Source organism: Neoarius graeffei, chromosome 21 (genome assembly GCF_027579695.1).
Source record: "Neoarius graeffei isolate fNeoGra1 chromosome 21, fNeoGra1.pri, whole genome shotgun sequence".
NCBI classification, from domain to species: domain Eukaryota; kingdom Metazoa; phylum Chordata; class Actinopteri; order Siluriformes; family Ariidae; genus Neoarius; species Neoarius graeffei.
This window is the reverse complement of record NC_083589.1, coordinates 49,261,293-49,277,697: the sequence shown is the minus strand read 5'-3', so window position 1 is coordinate 49,277,697 and position 16,405 is coordinate 49,261,293. Positions and strand designations below refer to the sequence as shown.

At 43.7% G+C, this 16,405-nt stretch overlaps 1 protein-coding gene across 2 annotated transcripts in view; it reads left to right on the top strand.

Annotated features, from left to right (window-relative positions):
- Positions 1 to 16,405, top strand: part of btbd11a (BTB (POZ) domain containing 11a) — a 619,821-nt gene that overhangs the window by 453,970 nt on the left and 149,446 nt on the right. For both annotated transcript variants that reach the window (XM_060903305.1, XM_060903304.1), the window contains exon 3: positions 15,929 to 16,136. In XM_060903305.1, coding sequence (XP_060759288.1) covers positions 15,929 to 16,136 — 208 coding nt within the window. The remainder of the gene's footprint in view (positions 1 to 15,928; positions 16,137 to 16,405) is intronic.

The following is a 16,405-nucleotide window of genomic DNA, read 5'->3' as shown; positions in this document are numbered from 1 at the left end:
GTCCTCCGGGTGCTCCGGTTTCCCCCACAGTCCAAAGACATGCAGGTTAGGCTAATTAGTGGCTCTAAATTGACCGTAGGTGTGAATGTGAGTGTGAATGGTTGTGTGTCTCTATGTATCAGCCCTGTGATGACCTGGCGACTTGTCCAGGGTGTACCCCGCCTCTCGCCCATAGTCAGCTGGGATAGGCTCCAGCTTGCCTGCGACCCTGTAGAACAGGATAAACGGCTACAGATAATGGATGGATGGAAGAGTGATGGCATGATGGTGTAGCAGTTAGCACTGTTGCCTCACAACAAGAAGGTTCTGGGTTCGAGCTCAGTGGCCGACGAGGGCCTTTCTGTGTGGAGTTTGCATGTTGTCCCTGTGTCTGCGTGGGTTTCCTCCGGGTGCTCCGGTTTCCCCCACAGTCCAAAGACATGCAGGTTAGGTTAACTGGTGACTCTAAATTGACCGTAGGTGTGAATGGTTGTTTGTCTCTATTGGCCCTTTTCCAGTACCCTTTTTCAGCTCACTTCAGCTCGCTTCAGCTCACTTCAGCCCGACACGGCTCGCGTTTCGACTATCTCAGAGCAGCACGACTCAGCTCGCTTCAGCCCTGCTTAGCACCCAAAACTCACACGGTTTTGGAGTAGGGCTGAAGCGAGCCAAACCGAGCCGAGTGGGGCTAGGGGCGTGAGCAGACACTCCCCTGTGCACTGATTGGTGAGGAGGAGTGTCCTCACATGCCCACACACGCCCCGCGAGCATGCTGGGATCTGTAAACACCGTAAACCCGGAAGAAGAAGAATTACGAATTATGAGAATTTCTGAAGCCTTATGCGCCTTGCCTCATCTATACGCTCTTGCCAGTATCTGTTGGCGTTGTCGGTGACAACAAGCCACAGCACCAAGACCAGCAACACTAACGACTCCATGTTTATTGTTTACTATCCGGGTTGTGAGACTTCCGCTTAAAAGATCACTGATGTCACTGTTTGCGCCGCCTAACGACATCACGTGACGTCCACCCACTTTCGCTAACTCCACCCAATGTGTCCACCCACTTCCAGCCAGCACGGTTCAGCGCGGTTGTAGTCGAAATGCAACTCCAACAGCCCCACTCAGCTCGACTCAGCCCAACTCAGCACGGCACGGCTCAGCCCAACTCAGCCGCGTTGGTAGTGGAAAAGCGGCATATGTGTCAGCCCTGTGATTTTCTGGCAACTTGTCCAGGGTGTACCCCGCCTCTTGCCCATCGGTAGCTGGGATAGGCTCCAGCTTGCCTGCGACCCTGCACAGGATAAGCGGTTATGGAATGGATGGATGGATGATATGAGGGTGCTGGACAAATTCCAATAGGCAAAATCTCTATAAATGTATTAAATATCTCATCTCATTATCTCTAGCCGCTTTATCCTTCTACAGGGTCGCAGGCGAGCTGGAGCCTATCCCAGCTGACTACGGGCGAAAGGCGGGGTACACCCTGGACAAGTCGCCAGGTCATCACAGGGCTGACACATAGACACAGACAACCATTCACACTCACATTCACACCTACGGTCAATTTAGAGTCACCAGTTAACCTAACCTGCATGTCTTTGGACTGTGGGGGAAACCGGAGCACCTGGAGGAAACCCACGTGGACAACATGCAAACTCCGCACAGAAAAGCCCTCGCCGGCCCCGGGGCTTGAACCCAGGACCTTCTTGCTGTGAGGCGACAGCGCTAACCACTACACCACCGTGCCGCCGTTCTATAAATATATTAAATGTAATGTAAATTACTATAAATGTACCCATGTTAAAATGTGCTTTTCCCACATCCTTTAAGCCTTTTATCACCAGCAGTCATTATTACTATGCTGACATATAAGTGATTTGTTTCTAATTTAATACAGATATTTCAATATCTTACCTCTAAAACCTCCACCATGAAGCACATTAAACATGTTTATATTGAAATATTTGTGACCTACAACCCCAAATCAGAAAAAGTTAGGATGGTATGTTGAAATTGAAATTAAAACTGAAAACATCCTTCCATAACTGCTTATCCTGTACAGGGTCGCAGGCAAGCTGGAGCCTATCCCAGCTGACTACGGGCGAAAGGCGGGGTACACCCTGGACAAGTCGCCAGGTCATCACAGGGCTGATACATAGAGACAGACAACCATTCACACTCACATTCACACCTACGGTCAATTTAGAGTCACCAGTTAACCAAACCTGCATGTCTTTGGACTGTGGGGGAAACCGGAGCACCCGGAGGAAACCCACGTGGACACGGGGAGAACATGCAAACTCCACACAGAAAGGCCCTCGCCGGCCACGGGGCTCAAACCCAGAACCTTCTTGCTGTGAGGCGACAGCGCTAACCACTACACCACCGTGCCACCAAAACTGAAAACGATGATTTGTAAATAATCTTTGATCTGTACTGCACTCAAAACAATACAACAGCACATAATTTGATGTTTTACCTTTTTGTTTTGTTTTTTTTTTCAAAATAAACACATTTCAGTTCTGATTTTTGCAACGTATTTGAAAAAAGATGAAACAGTAAAGAATTTACCACTTTATAATGTTGCCATTCCTTTTCACAACAATTAGATGTTTAAGGACTGAAGACACCAAGTGATGAAGTGTTTCAGGTGTTATTTTCTTCCATTCTTCCTGCAAACAGATCTTAAGATGTGCAGTAGTACAGTATCGGGTCATCATTGTCATTATTTTTCGTTTCAAAATTCTCCACACATTCTCTATTGGGGACAGAGGGGACAGGCACCCTCTTCTTCCACAGCCATGCCTTTGTAATGTGTGAAGAATGTGGTTTTGCATTGTCTTGCTGAAATATTCCTGGAAAAGATGTCGTCTTGAAGGCAACATATGTTGCTCCAAAATCTCAATGTACTTTTCTGCATTAATGCTGCCATCACCGAAGTGTAAGTTACCTTTGCCAAGGGCACTGACACACAATCCCATACCATGACAGACCCTGGCTTTTGGACTTGTTGCTGGTAACTTGCTTGTTGATGGTTCTTTTTGTCTTTGGTCCAGAGCAAAAAAGATCTGGAATACTGATTTGTCTAACCACAATACACGTTTCCACTGTGTGATGGTCCATCCTCGATGCCTCTGAGCCCAGAGAAGTCGACGGCACTTGTGGACACAGTTAACATAAGGCTTCTTTTTTTGCTCAATAAAGTTTTTACTGGCATTTGTGGATGTAACTCTGTATCTAGTGCTTGACAAAGGTTTGCCAAAGTAATCTGAGCCCATGTGGTTATATCAGCTATAGATGAATGATGGTTCTTGATGCAGTGCTGTCTGAGGGATCGGCGATCACGGGTGTTCAGCTTAGGCTTGCGCCCTTGCCCTTTACGCACCGAAATTCCTCCATATTCCCTGAATCTTTTAATTATTTAATGCACGACAGAGGGTGAAATATCCAAATCCCTTCATATCTTTCTTTGAGGAACGTTGTTTTTCAGCATTTCAATAATTTTCTCATGCATTTGTTGACAAACTGGAGATCCTCGGCCCATCTTTGCTCCTCAAAGACTAGGCCTTTCCTGGATACTGATTTTGTACGAAATCATGATTATAATCACCTGCTGACATCACCTGTTTCAAATCACAACTTTATTTAATTGTTTTACCTCATTACTAGCCCTAAATTGCCCACATTGACTTTTTTTTTGGAGTGTGTTATAGGCCGGAAACACAGGAATGGATGTATATTAACAAAGCAAATTAAGCTGACATAACAAAACATTAAATATCTTGGGGTCATACTGTCTGAAATACAAGTCAAAGTAAATTTAGAAAATCACTGCTTTCTTTTTTTTTTGTATTTTCCATACCATCCCAACTTTTTCTGATTGGGGTTGTGGTGTGAATTTTCTTTTTGATATTTGTGTGAGAAACTAGTGGTTGGGTCGCTCTGACATAACAGGAGGACATTGCTAGCGCAGGTACAATAGCGTTTAATAGGAGAAAAAAAATTCTATGATCTCAAAAAGTGATAACAGCCAGGTCAGGCTACTCAAGTCCAACTCGTGCCCTAATTTTAAGGACTCATGACTTGACTTGGACTTGAACACTGATGACTCGAACTCATGCATTAACTGCATTCGGACTCGTAAATTCGAGCCGAGGACTCAGATTTTTTCTTTATTTTTATAACATGCCATAATAATTTGGCATAAGATATTTATACGTATCTACATTAATTTTGGTACTAATTTCGTGCAAGAGTGTCACACCTGCGCGCCTTGGCGCATGCATCAGATAGACTCTCGGATGCGCTCCGGACAGCGCGTGCCAAGCGGACTCTCGCGCGCTTCATAAGGATCAAGGCACAATCAACGCGCCTATATAAAGACTGTGAAAACACACTTACTTTGCGAAGTATTGAGTTGCATTGCTGACACATTACCGAGCCTTATTTCCTTGTTTGGTTTCCTGATTTCCTGTTTCTCGTCTTTGATTCTGCGGAGTCTACGATAGCCTGTTTGTGCCTCGCTCGACCTATTGCCCGTTTCACTGTTTTACGATTTTGCCTGCCGTTCTGGATTGTTTATCTGTCTTCACTTGTATTAATAAACACACCTTCTGCACTTCCATCCATCTCCCAACCATTTCTGACAGAATACTTCGCACTCCCTGATAAAGAGAAGCACATTCACCTGTTCATACATCATGTTCAGGAACAAACTAATGTTAATGGTGCTGAAACCGCCACCGTCAAATGGTGCAGTTGGAGTCTTGTTCTCAGACTCAACTTGAAATTTTTTTAATGACTCGGACTTGAACACTGGGGACTCAAGACTGGACTTGGACTTGAGGTTTAGTGACTCGACTACAACACTGAGTCAGGTTATTGAACAATATGTGCTTGGTCTATTTACTTCTATCTAATCCAAAGGCACTTTGGGAGAAAATGGTAATAATAAAATGATATGGATGTAACAGGACATAGGATTTAATAATTTAGCCCCAGTACACATGGTACTCATTCACACTCTGTAATTACTTCAAACAGCAGTCAGTGATAAGCTGTATGAATGTACAGTCTGGGCTAGAAAGAAATCAGGCCCAGCCTTTACTGCATATGTACAGTATGGTGAGTTTCTTTCTTTCTTTTTTTTTTTTTTAATTTATGACTGATGTTGGGGGGTGGCACGGTGGTGTAGTGGTTAGCGCTGTCGCCTCACAGCAAGAAGGTCCTGGGTTCGAGCCCCGGGGCCGGCGAGGGCCTTTCTGTGTGGAGTTTGCATGTTGTCCGCGTGGGTTTCCTCCGGGTGCTCTGGTTTCCCCCACAGTCCAAAGACATGCAGGTTAGGTTAACTGGTGACTCTAAATTGACCGTGAGTGTGAATGGTTGTCTGTGTCTATGTGTCAGTCCTGTGATGACCTGGCGACTTGTCCAGGGTGTACCCCGCCTTTCGCCTGTAGTCAGCTGGGATAGGCTCCAGCTTGCCTGCGACCCTGTAGAAGGATAAAGCGGCTAGAGATAATGAGATGAGATGAGACTGATGTTGGTGCTGTTGTTTTCGGTTCCATGAAAGTAAAAATAATTCCATTTCAAACTATTTGTGGGTCACAGCAAATAAGACAATGTGGACAGCAAAAAATAAAAACTTATATTTAGTCTATTTATTTATTTTTATAGGTCATTTTTAGTCAGTGAACTAGATCTTATGGTTATATTATGGACCAAGCTGAGCGATTAGATTAGTACCCTTCTGTTACCCCGCGTACAAATCAATAAGTAATATTTCTCCTCCCTTGCTGTAATGGCTGTAATAGTAATAGATATTTTTGGCTCGTTTGACAGATTCAGTGACTTGTTTCCAAGGTTACACTTTGGTTCCCAGTGGAAGGTCACTGTTTTTTTTTGTTTTTTTTTCAGCTGAGCCCTGCTGGAGTAATGAGATCAGGGTTTTCTTCTCTACTGCGCCTGAATTTCTTGTCACCCACCTGTATGCAAGCTGTTCTGCTACACTGCAACTACATTTCAGTCAAATACGGTGTAACAGCAGCTCAGGGGCTATGAACTTCATTACCCAAGCCCTGTGTGTTGTGTGGTGTTTGAGTAATATACTGGGTTAAGATTTACAAGCACGCCGTTGTCAGGCCAGGGTTTAAAACGAGTCATTAATAGGACTTTTCCTCCTGATTTGCAGCTCAGCTTGGCTCAGCAAATTACACGCAAGCTGGGTTTTTATCATTGTTTCCCCATCACTAGCTTCATCATACGGTATTTAAACACCTGTACTGAATTTCGTTATCTTTCTTATCTGTATTTCATGTTGGCCAATATTAGCGTATAAGTGGAGGTAAAAATATTGGACGAACGCATTACAGATGTTCCCTGATTAATGTCTCTGGCTAAAATGGCCTTTCGGCTGGAAAGCATTCAATAGTAGCGTAAGCAGTGACTGTCTTTCATTTCTCAAGCTTTCTTGTTCTGACAGATTTAGGAAGCAACTTTACAGTTTCACAACGAGGTTGATCAGATTTATAAGAAAGAATAAACGAATGAAGAAATCTTCTGTGTTCTACAGTTTCCTCCCAAAGGCATGCTACCAAAACTGACTATGCTAAATCGTTCATTGTGTGAATGAGTGTGTGTATGGTCCCATGTGACGGAGGAGCATCCCATTCAGGATGTATTCCCATCTCATGCCGAATGTATCCAGAATAAGGTGAAAGAAAGTATTTATTTTAAATGATTCAAGTAGGCGGCATGGTGGTGTAGTAGTTAGCGCTGTCGCCTCACAGCAAGAAGGTCCGGGTTCGGGCCCCGTGGCCGGCGAGGGCCTTTCTGTGCGGAGTTTGCATGTTCTTCCCGTGTCCGCATGGGTTTCCTCCGGGTGCTCCGGTTTCCCCCACAGTCCAAAGACATGCAGGTTAGGTTAACTGGTGACTCTAAATTGACCGTAGGTGTGAATGTGAGTGTGAATGGTTGTCTGTGTCTATCTGTCAGCCCTGTGATGACCTGGCGACTTGTCCAGGGTGTACCCCGCCTTTCGCCTGTAGTCAGCTGGGATAGGCTCCAGCTTGCCTGCGACCCTGTAGAACAGGATAAAGCGGCTAGAGATAATGAGATGAGATGAGATGAGATGATTCAAGTAAAAGTATTGGTAGCCTTGCTGGTATATGAACACTTCCCACAAATATTTACCAGTTATTCCATGAAATAGTTGACAAGGCATGTAGTGCTGAGTGACATCGTGTTGTCTTGACAACCATGCAATATCTCATCTCATCTCATCTCATTATCTCAAGCCGCTTTATCCTTCTACAGGGTCGCAGGCAAGCTGGAGCCTATCCCAGCTGACTACAGGCGAAAGGCGGGGTACACCCTGGACAAGTCGCCAGGTCATCACAGGGCTGACACATAGATACAGACAACCATTCACACTCACACCTACGGTCAATTTAGAGTCACCAGTTAACCTAACCTGCATGTCTTTGGACTGTGGGGGAAACCGGAGCACCCGGAGGAAACCCACACGGACACGGGGAGAACATGCAAACTCCACACAGAAAGGCCCTCGCCGGCCCCGGGGCTCGAACCCAGGACCTTCTTGCTGTGAGGCGACAGCGCTAACCACTACACCACCGTGCCGCCCCTCCATGCAATATCGTGAACCATATTCAATGCTGATTCTCCATTGGGTCGAGTAACGTAATATACCTAGGATAAGTGATATGACAACAGTACTGCATGCTATCAAACCAAATGAATGGATGAAACCCGCTAGAATGGAATAGAATACCTGTACGTACATGTTTTTATTCCATTGAAATGGTGTCCTGTATGTATAATAATTAACAATTATTCCATGAAATTGAGTCATACATGAGCTGATACCTGACGAGGCACATAGCACCGAGTCTGCTATAAGCCGTATACGACGAGATTGAGTGGAATAACTGTTTAATTCTATCCACAGTCACTGGATTTTGAGAAACAGAGCCTTTTTTATGTTTTACAAATTCGATAAATAAAAACTTTCTACAAAACATCTGACAAAATAATTTCTGCTTAGAGTGTAAACAAACCGGCAAAACGACAGGAGCAATTTGTGAAAAATGCTATAATAATAATAATAATAATTCTTGAAAAAGGGGCGGCACGGTGGTGTAGTGGTTAGTGCTGTCGCCTCACAGCAAGAAGGTCCGGGTTCGAGCCCCGTGGCCGCCGAGGGCCTTTCTGTGCGGAGTTTGCATGTTCTCCCCGTGTCCGTGTGGGTTTCCTCCGGGTGCTCCGGTTTCCCCCACAGTCCAAAGACATGCAGGTTAGGTTAACTGGTGACTCTAAATTGACCGTAGGTGTGAATGTGAGTGTGAATGGTTGTCTGTGTCTATGTGTCAGCCCTGTGATGACCTGGCGACTTGTCCAGGGTGTACCCCGCCTTTCGCCCGTAGTCAGCTGGGATAGGCTCCAGCTTGCCTGCGACCCTGTAGAACAGGATAAAGCGGCTAGAGATAATGAGATGAGATGAGATTCTTGAAAAATAAAAAAAGATACGTTCTGACCATGAAATACTTTCATTCCATATTTTTTGTATGTTTTGAGATTTTGTTTTCAAGTAGAGTTTTTATTTCATCCTCGGTTGGTTCAGCAACATGCGCCGCCTTTTTCTTTTCTTCTTTTTTTGGCGGTTGGTGAACCAACTTAAAGGTGCATTACTGCCACCAACTGGGCTGGAGTGTGGAACAGGAGATATTGAGGGAGAAAAAAATATATATTTTTTCTTTTATTTAGGTATTTCTGTTTCTTTGAAATACTTGATAAAGTGATGTATCTGACTAGATGTGCTCTACCATTTTGTTTTTCTCTACTCACAATATACTGTATGAGCTGATATCCTAGTAGTAGAGTAGCCAATCAGAGTGCAATTGCTCATATCCAGTGAATGTGGATATACCGGTAATAATGCATCTTATGTCCAATACTTCACCTTATAAGAAAGACAAATGACACATAATACACATATATATTACCATAATATAAGCTATATACTTTTTTATGCCTTTTATATGCCCGTTTTTTATTTCAAGTCAGAGAATATCAATTTGCAATTTTCCATCTTACTGCCAATCAACCTCCAGAGAACTCTCATATGTAGGGGGTTTGACCAGATACTGGCACTTATCAACTAGGGTGCGGATAATTCCAGATTCAGATTAGCTACTGTACTATGCAGTGCTGGAATGTTTGGTGGAAAATAGCTTGAACTATGTCCTTTATGACTGTAAAAAGACTGCGGTTGTATGTGTATGTGTGTAGTCTTTCACTGCGCACTATTGTGCTGTGAAAGTGTGTAGATTTGTGGCTGTTCAATTAATCAGAAGCAGGTGTCAGACTCAAGGCTGCCTGCCACTGCTCACACTTTTCATTCCCTCTCCTCACCTCCTTCCTGTAGCTCAGTCGATAATATTTCACCCTAATGCAGTGGAGCAAAAACAGTGACAGATCCAGCCCTCAGAAACCACCAGGATCAGATGAGTGTGAATCTTTCCTCCAGTTCACCGAGAATGTTGTTTCTATTATTTACAGGACTGCAGGGTCTGTTTCTGGTTCTGTTACACGCTCGTGAAAACAGTTACCAGTTAGCTCGTGGTGGATGTGGTTAGGAAACAGCTGGAAAATAAGTCCAGATGAGATGTGTAGAGATCTTCATTACTTGTGAGTTTTCATTGTTTTTTTGTTTTTTTTTCTTGGAAACCCAAGTACGTTTGGCGAGGGGTTGTTTAGCATCTATTAGTTATGGCATTCACCGACTAGTGGCCTAGTGGTAGCGTGTCCGCCTCTCGATCGGGAGATCGTGAGTTCTATTCACGGTCGGGTCATACCAAAGACCATTATAAAAATGGTACCTACTACCATCTGGCAAGGCACACTGCAATACAGATGTGCATGGGGAGTTAAACTCTCGTGGTTACCAGAGGACTAGCCCCCCACTGTAACCCTAGCTATGTAATAGGCGAGAGGCCGAGGGCTACGGAAACGGAGATTGGCGCCGCCCGATGCGCCACCATCAGAGTTGGGCCTGGTTAGTACTTGAGTGGGAGACTGCCTAGGAATACCAGGTACTGTAGGCGCGGGAAGGACTTTAACTTTTAACTTAAATTATGGCATTCAAGGTAGCTAAAGATGATTTTCATAAATGTGTACTGTTATGTGAAAAAATAAGTGCATCCCATGGAAATCGTAGACTTTTCTCAACATATTTAAACAAGCAAACATTTCAAGCAAACTCTTTCTGATACAGTGCCTACAGATAAAAGTGATATAATCCAACAAACGACATAAAACTGACATTTTCTAATGATTTTTATCATTTAAATAACGCAAACTGGTCAAAAAAGTAAGGACACCCTGGAAAAAGTAAGTACACCCTTACATTTATCACACTTTCAAGTCCGTAAAATTAGACTCTAGTGTTCCAGATTAGGTGCCATTGATTCGAACCTCCTGCAGGTGGAACTGTCCATCCGTCCATTCATCCATCTATTATCTGTAGCCGCTTATCCTGTTCTACAAGGTCGCAGGCAAGCTGGAGCCTATCCCAACTGACTATTGGCGAGAGGTGGGGTACACCCTGGACAAGTCGCCAGGTCATCACAGGGCTGACACATAGACACAGACAACCATTCACACTCACATTCACACCTACGCTCAATTTAGAGTCACCAGTTAACCTAACCTGCATGTCTTTGGACTGTGGGGGAAACCGGAGCACCCAGAGGAAACCAACTCGGACACACTTTCCGCTGTACTGACTCCATTGACTCTTTTAAAAAGCAGCTGAAAACATTTTTATACAGAAAAGCTTTTAATTAATTAAATTGGTGTTTCACAATGTATTGTGTTTTATTTTATTTTATTGTGTTTTATCTGTGAATCACCGTGTTTTATTGTGTTTTATCTGTGAAGCACTTTGTGATTTTTATCTGTGAAAAGTGCTATATAAATAAAATTTACTTACGGGGAGAACATGGAAACTCCACACAGAAAGGCCCTCGCCGGCCACTGGGCTCGAACCCAGAACCTCCTTGCTGTGAGGCGACAGTGCTAATCACTACACTGCCCCCAGGTGGAACTGGTCTTATTTAAACCTGACAGCTAGGGTTTGGAGTCCTCTTTGCTACTGAAGTGTGTAGTGTCATCATGCCAAGATCTAATGAGCTATCTGAGGACCTCAGAAAAAAGGTTGTCCTATGAATTTGGCAAGGAATTTAAAAAGATCTCTAAATTATTAGAAATAAATCATTCCGGGGCGGCACGGTGGTGTAGTGGTTAGCGCTGTCGCCTCACAGCAAGAAGGTCCGGGTTCGAGCCCCGTGGCCGGTGAGGGCCTTTCTGTGCGGACTTTGCATGTTGTCCGCGTGGGTTTCCTCCGGGTGCTCCGGTTTCCCCCACAGTCCAAAGACATGCAGGTTAGGTTAACTGGTGACTCTAAATTGACCGTAGGTGTGAATGTGAATGGTTGTCTGTGTCTATGTGTCGGCCCTGTGATGACCTGGCGACTTGTCCAGGGTGTACCCCGCCTTTCGCCCGTAGTCAGCTGGGATAGGCTCCAGCTTGCCTGCGACCCTGTAGAACAAGATAAAGCGGCTACAGATAATGAGATGAGATAAATCATTCCACTGTAAGGAAAATAATCTACAAGTGGTGTAGATTTCAAACAACTGCCAGTTTGTCCAAGACTATAAATTCATCCCCAGTACATTCAGCCTGAGAGCAGACCGTTTGATGCTAAAAGAAGTCTCCAAGAACCCCAAACATTTCATCACTGGATCTGCAGGTAACTCTTGCAACTGTTGGTGTGAAAGTGCATACATCTAGTTCCCTCTGAAATTTGGTAATTGTGATATGTGTTTATTTCTGTAATATATATATAAAAAACAACAACAACAGGCCATTCTGTGGCTGGGAAGTTATTTAATTTGAAGGGATTCCCTCACAAATAATGTGCATGAAATGCACAGTCAGGAAGACAGAGGAAGTCCGTGTGCACATGAGCAGGTTTACCTTCTTTTTCTTCTTCTTCTTTTGGGTTTTATGGCAGCTGGCGTCCACAGTGTTGCATTACTGCCAACTACAGGTTTACCTTGGCCGTGCACTGACAGTTCCATCATTCTGTCACTAAACGAACAGCTGATCACACCGCGGTGCTCGCTGACTGCCGATATTTATTAGTTTGGTTGTGAGTTTCCTTTCCTTCACAACATAACGTCTTTTCTTCTCGCTTTCTGTTATTGTAGTCGGTCTTTCACGGTTTATTCGCACGCTCACGTCCTCCATTTTTCTCTCCTGTTTTAAATTTGTATCCTATAATGCCTTGTGCGAATGGGGAAGGCCCACCACGTGATGCATGACGTAGTATCTTGAATTGGGTCATGGTGAAGCAGGAAAAAATTGTGGAGAATTTAATTATTCTATTTAAAACTAGATAGAACTCGACACCAACGGCGTCGATGGGGATGCCTCCGCCTGGTAGACTACACGCCTTATTAAGTTGTGATTTGGGGATGGACATTTGACCTCACAGTAATCTTGACCTGGTGAAATTACTTGTATTAGCCTCGGAGATATTGTGTTCACAAGGTTTTTGGACAGACATTTGACCTCACAGTGACCTTGACCTTAGACCTTTTGATCTCAAAATCTAATCAGTTTATCTTTGTCCCCAAATGCACAAATGATGTAAGTTTGGTGAAATTCCTTTGATTTGCCTTGGAGATATTGTGTTCACAAGGTTTTCGGACAGACATTTGACCTCACAGTGACCTTGAACTTAGACCTTTTGATCTCAAAATCTAATCAGTTCATGGTTGTCCCAAAGCGCACAAATGGTGAAAGTTTGGTGAAATTCCTGTCATCAGCCTTTGAGATATCGCGTTCACAAGGTTTCGGGACGGAAGCATGCGGACAGACATTTGACCTCACAGTGACCTTGACCTTAGACCTTTTGATCTCAAAATCTAATCAGTTCATGTTTGTCCCAAAGCACACAAATGGTGAAAGTTTGGTGAAATTCCTTTCATTAGCCTTTGAGATATTGCGTTCACAAGGTTTCGGGACGGACGCACGCACGGACAGACGGACAACCCGAAAACATAATGCCTCCTGCACCTTACGGTGGCGGAGGCATAAAAATGGAAGTCTGTGATTCAAGTTCAGCAGCTTTCGGTCCACTAAACAAAAATAACTAGATGTCAGGGAAAATTATTTCTATGACCTAAACTTGAAAAATCTGAAAGGCAGTCTAGCTTTAAAGCAAGACTACAGTTTGCCAATAAACAAATAGGCAAAGACCAGGCCTTTTGGAATAATGTGCTCTGGACAGATGAATCAAATGTAGAGTTCTTTGGCCACAGTAACAGTACACATGTGGTGCAGACCAAAGACGGCTTTTCAGGAGAAGAACCTCATACCAGCTGTGAATCGTGGTGGTGGAAATGTTATGGGGTTGTTTCGCTGCCTCAGGGACTGGAAAGCTTGCAATCATTGATTCAACTATGAAGTCTGAATCATATCAAAGAGTGCTTGAAGATAACGTGAAGCCATTTGTTCAAAAGTTGAAGTTGAACCAGAGGTGAACTTTTCAACAAGATAATAATCCCAAGCACGCTAGCAAATGGCTCAGAAAGAAGAAATAGAGGGTTATGGAATGGTCTAGTCAAAACTCAGACTTGCAGCACATTGAAATGTTGTGTGAAGATTTGAAAAGGACAGGACATCCAAGAAAACTCTCAGACATTTTCAACTGAAGGAATTTTGCATGGAAGAGGGTCAAAAATTTCAGCAAGCTGGTGTCAGAGGGGGCGGCACGGTGGTGTAGTGGTTAGCGCTGTCGCCTCACAGCAAGAAGGTCCGGGTTCGAGCCCCGTGTCCGGCGAGGGCCTTTCTGTGCGGAGTTTGCATGTTCTCCCCGTGTCCGCGTGGGTTTCCTCCGGGTGCTCCGGTTTCCCCCACAGTCCAAAGACATGCAGGTTAGGTTAACTGGTGACTCTAAATTGACCGTAGGTGTGAATGTGAGTGTGAATGGTTGTCTGTGTCTATGTGTCAGCCCTGTGATGACCTGGCGACTTGTCCAGGGTGTACCCCGCCTTTCGCCCGTAGTCAGCTGGGATAGGCTCCAGCTTGCCTGCGACCCTGTAGAACAGGATAAAGCGGCTAGAGATAATGAGATGAGATGAGAAAGGGGGCAATAGGAGCTTCTGAAGCTGAGGGTGTACTTACTTTCTACACAGAAGAATATTACATCTATTTTTTTTTGTTCAATAAATGATTGAAAGAGCTCATTTTCTTTGCTGTTTTGTTCAAGGATATCACCTTTATCTGCAGGCATTGGATCAAAAAGGTGAAATATTTGCTTGTTGAGAAAAGTCTACAGTTTCCATGGGATGCACTTATTTTTTCACATGACTGTGTACTGACTAGTAGCACAGCAGCATTTTTCTCTTTTACTGCGAAAGTCATTTCAATTCTCTTCATACTGACACAGTGGCAAGATCATAGTTTGCAGATATGAGTTTGTGTCTGGATGTGTGTGTGTGTGTGTGTGTGTGTAGGATGAATATATATCTACAGGGACCAAATGTTGATACACGTCTCATATTTGACATTTGATGAATGTTTGCCTGAACCCCATGAGGCAGACCTGGGCATTTTACGGCCCGCAGGCCGCATGCGGCCCTTTAGTTCATTCTGACCGGCCCGCGTAAGGTTAATTAGAAATTCCAAAATAAATGTATTTTCTAATTTTACCTCATGCATGGACTGAATGTGCATTGCTTTTATTTTGAAGTTGTGTTCAACAAAAACGCAATGCGCGCGACATGAACATGACATGAAATCCCACGAAACCTAATCCCGTGATAACTACTTCCGTAATTTGTCCAGACCAACCACAAACTTGTACGTCATCCTTCAAACGGTCCAGCCAATCACATAGTGTGACTTCACCAGCAGGCGCCTGAGCCAATCTGGTACCTACACCGAATCGACTGATGATCATCTGTCAGCTGTGCGTCGCATCTCCACCTCAGACATTTAATCTGACTTTGATGCACTCGTTAAAGACCAACAGAGACTAGCTTTCTCTCACTGAACAAATAAAAAACTGAAAAACACCAAATGAGGTGATTAGACTACAAATGTGGGCATCATTATTATAATATGATGTATCTTGCTTGATATTTGGAGTAGAAAGACAATATTGTGATGTCTTTATTGTGTTTTGGGGTGAATGTGACTGAAAAAAAATATGCTACAAACGTTCACATTTTGTTAACCATTGTTTTGGGAAATTTGATTGAATAAATGAAATTTTTTGTAAGGCAACCTTGTTTTTTTCCATACTCTTACCAGTCTTAGCAGCTTGTAAAAACAATGTTATTTATTGTTTTATATAAAGAAATACAATTAATATTATGCAGAATTTAGTTCAGCCTTTTGGTCTGGCCCTCCACAAAATTTTCTGTTTCTCATGTGGCCCCATGGAAAAAATAATTGCCCACCCCTGCCATGAGGACATGATTTCTTGGAAAAAAAAAAAAAAAGTCAGGGTAATTAAGATGATGTGGGTATGACTTAGCAATGCTAACACAACTACACGTCAAAGGAAATATTCACCAAAGATAGTGTTTATTAGTTAAGAATAAAATGATGTATGTCCATGTAAGTGAATATAAAGAACACTGCTCTCTAGCTGCTCTCTCGAGTCTCCTTAAGCCGAAAAATTGTTTATGTGGTTTTCCAGGCACCACGCTGAAAACGCCTGTTTTTATTTCCACAGCTCATTGGCTTTAGACTATTTCCCAAAGAGATTATTTCAATTTCCTCTCCGCGCTCAATAAAGTTGATTACAAACTGCAAGCTGCAGGGTATTTTGTCTGACTTAGCATGTCACCCCCTGCAGGTGATCTGGTGTCTCGCGCCATGCACCACCTCCAGCCCCTCCACATCAAGAGCCCAAGCAACGGCACGCCGGTGCACCAGAACCGCGGAGGACCCATCCACTGGGAACCGGAGGCTCTGTACACCCTCTGCTACTTCATGCACTGTCCCCAGATAGAGTGGGAGAACCCCAATGTGGAGCCCTCCAAGGTCACCCTGCATACAGAAAGGTGGGAGCAACTACACAGCAGATGATCTTAAAAAAAATTCTGTATATAAACAGATAAAAACAGTTATTCCATGAAATCAAGTCGTACATGAGCTGATAGCCGACGAGGCGCGTAGCACCAAGTTGGCTATAATCCATGTACGACAAGATTGAGTGGAATAGCTGTTTTATTCTATCCACATTCACTGGATTTTGAGAAACAGAGCATTTTTATTTTTTTGCAAATTCGATAAATCAAAACTTTATACAAATTTGTGAAAAATGCTGTAA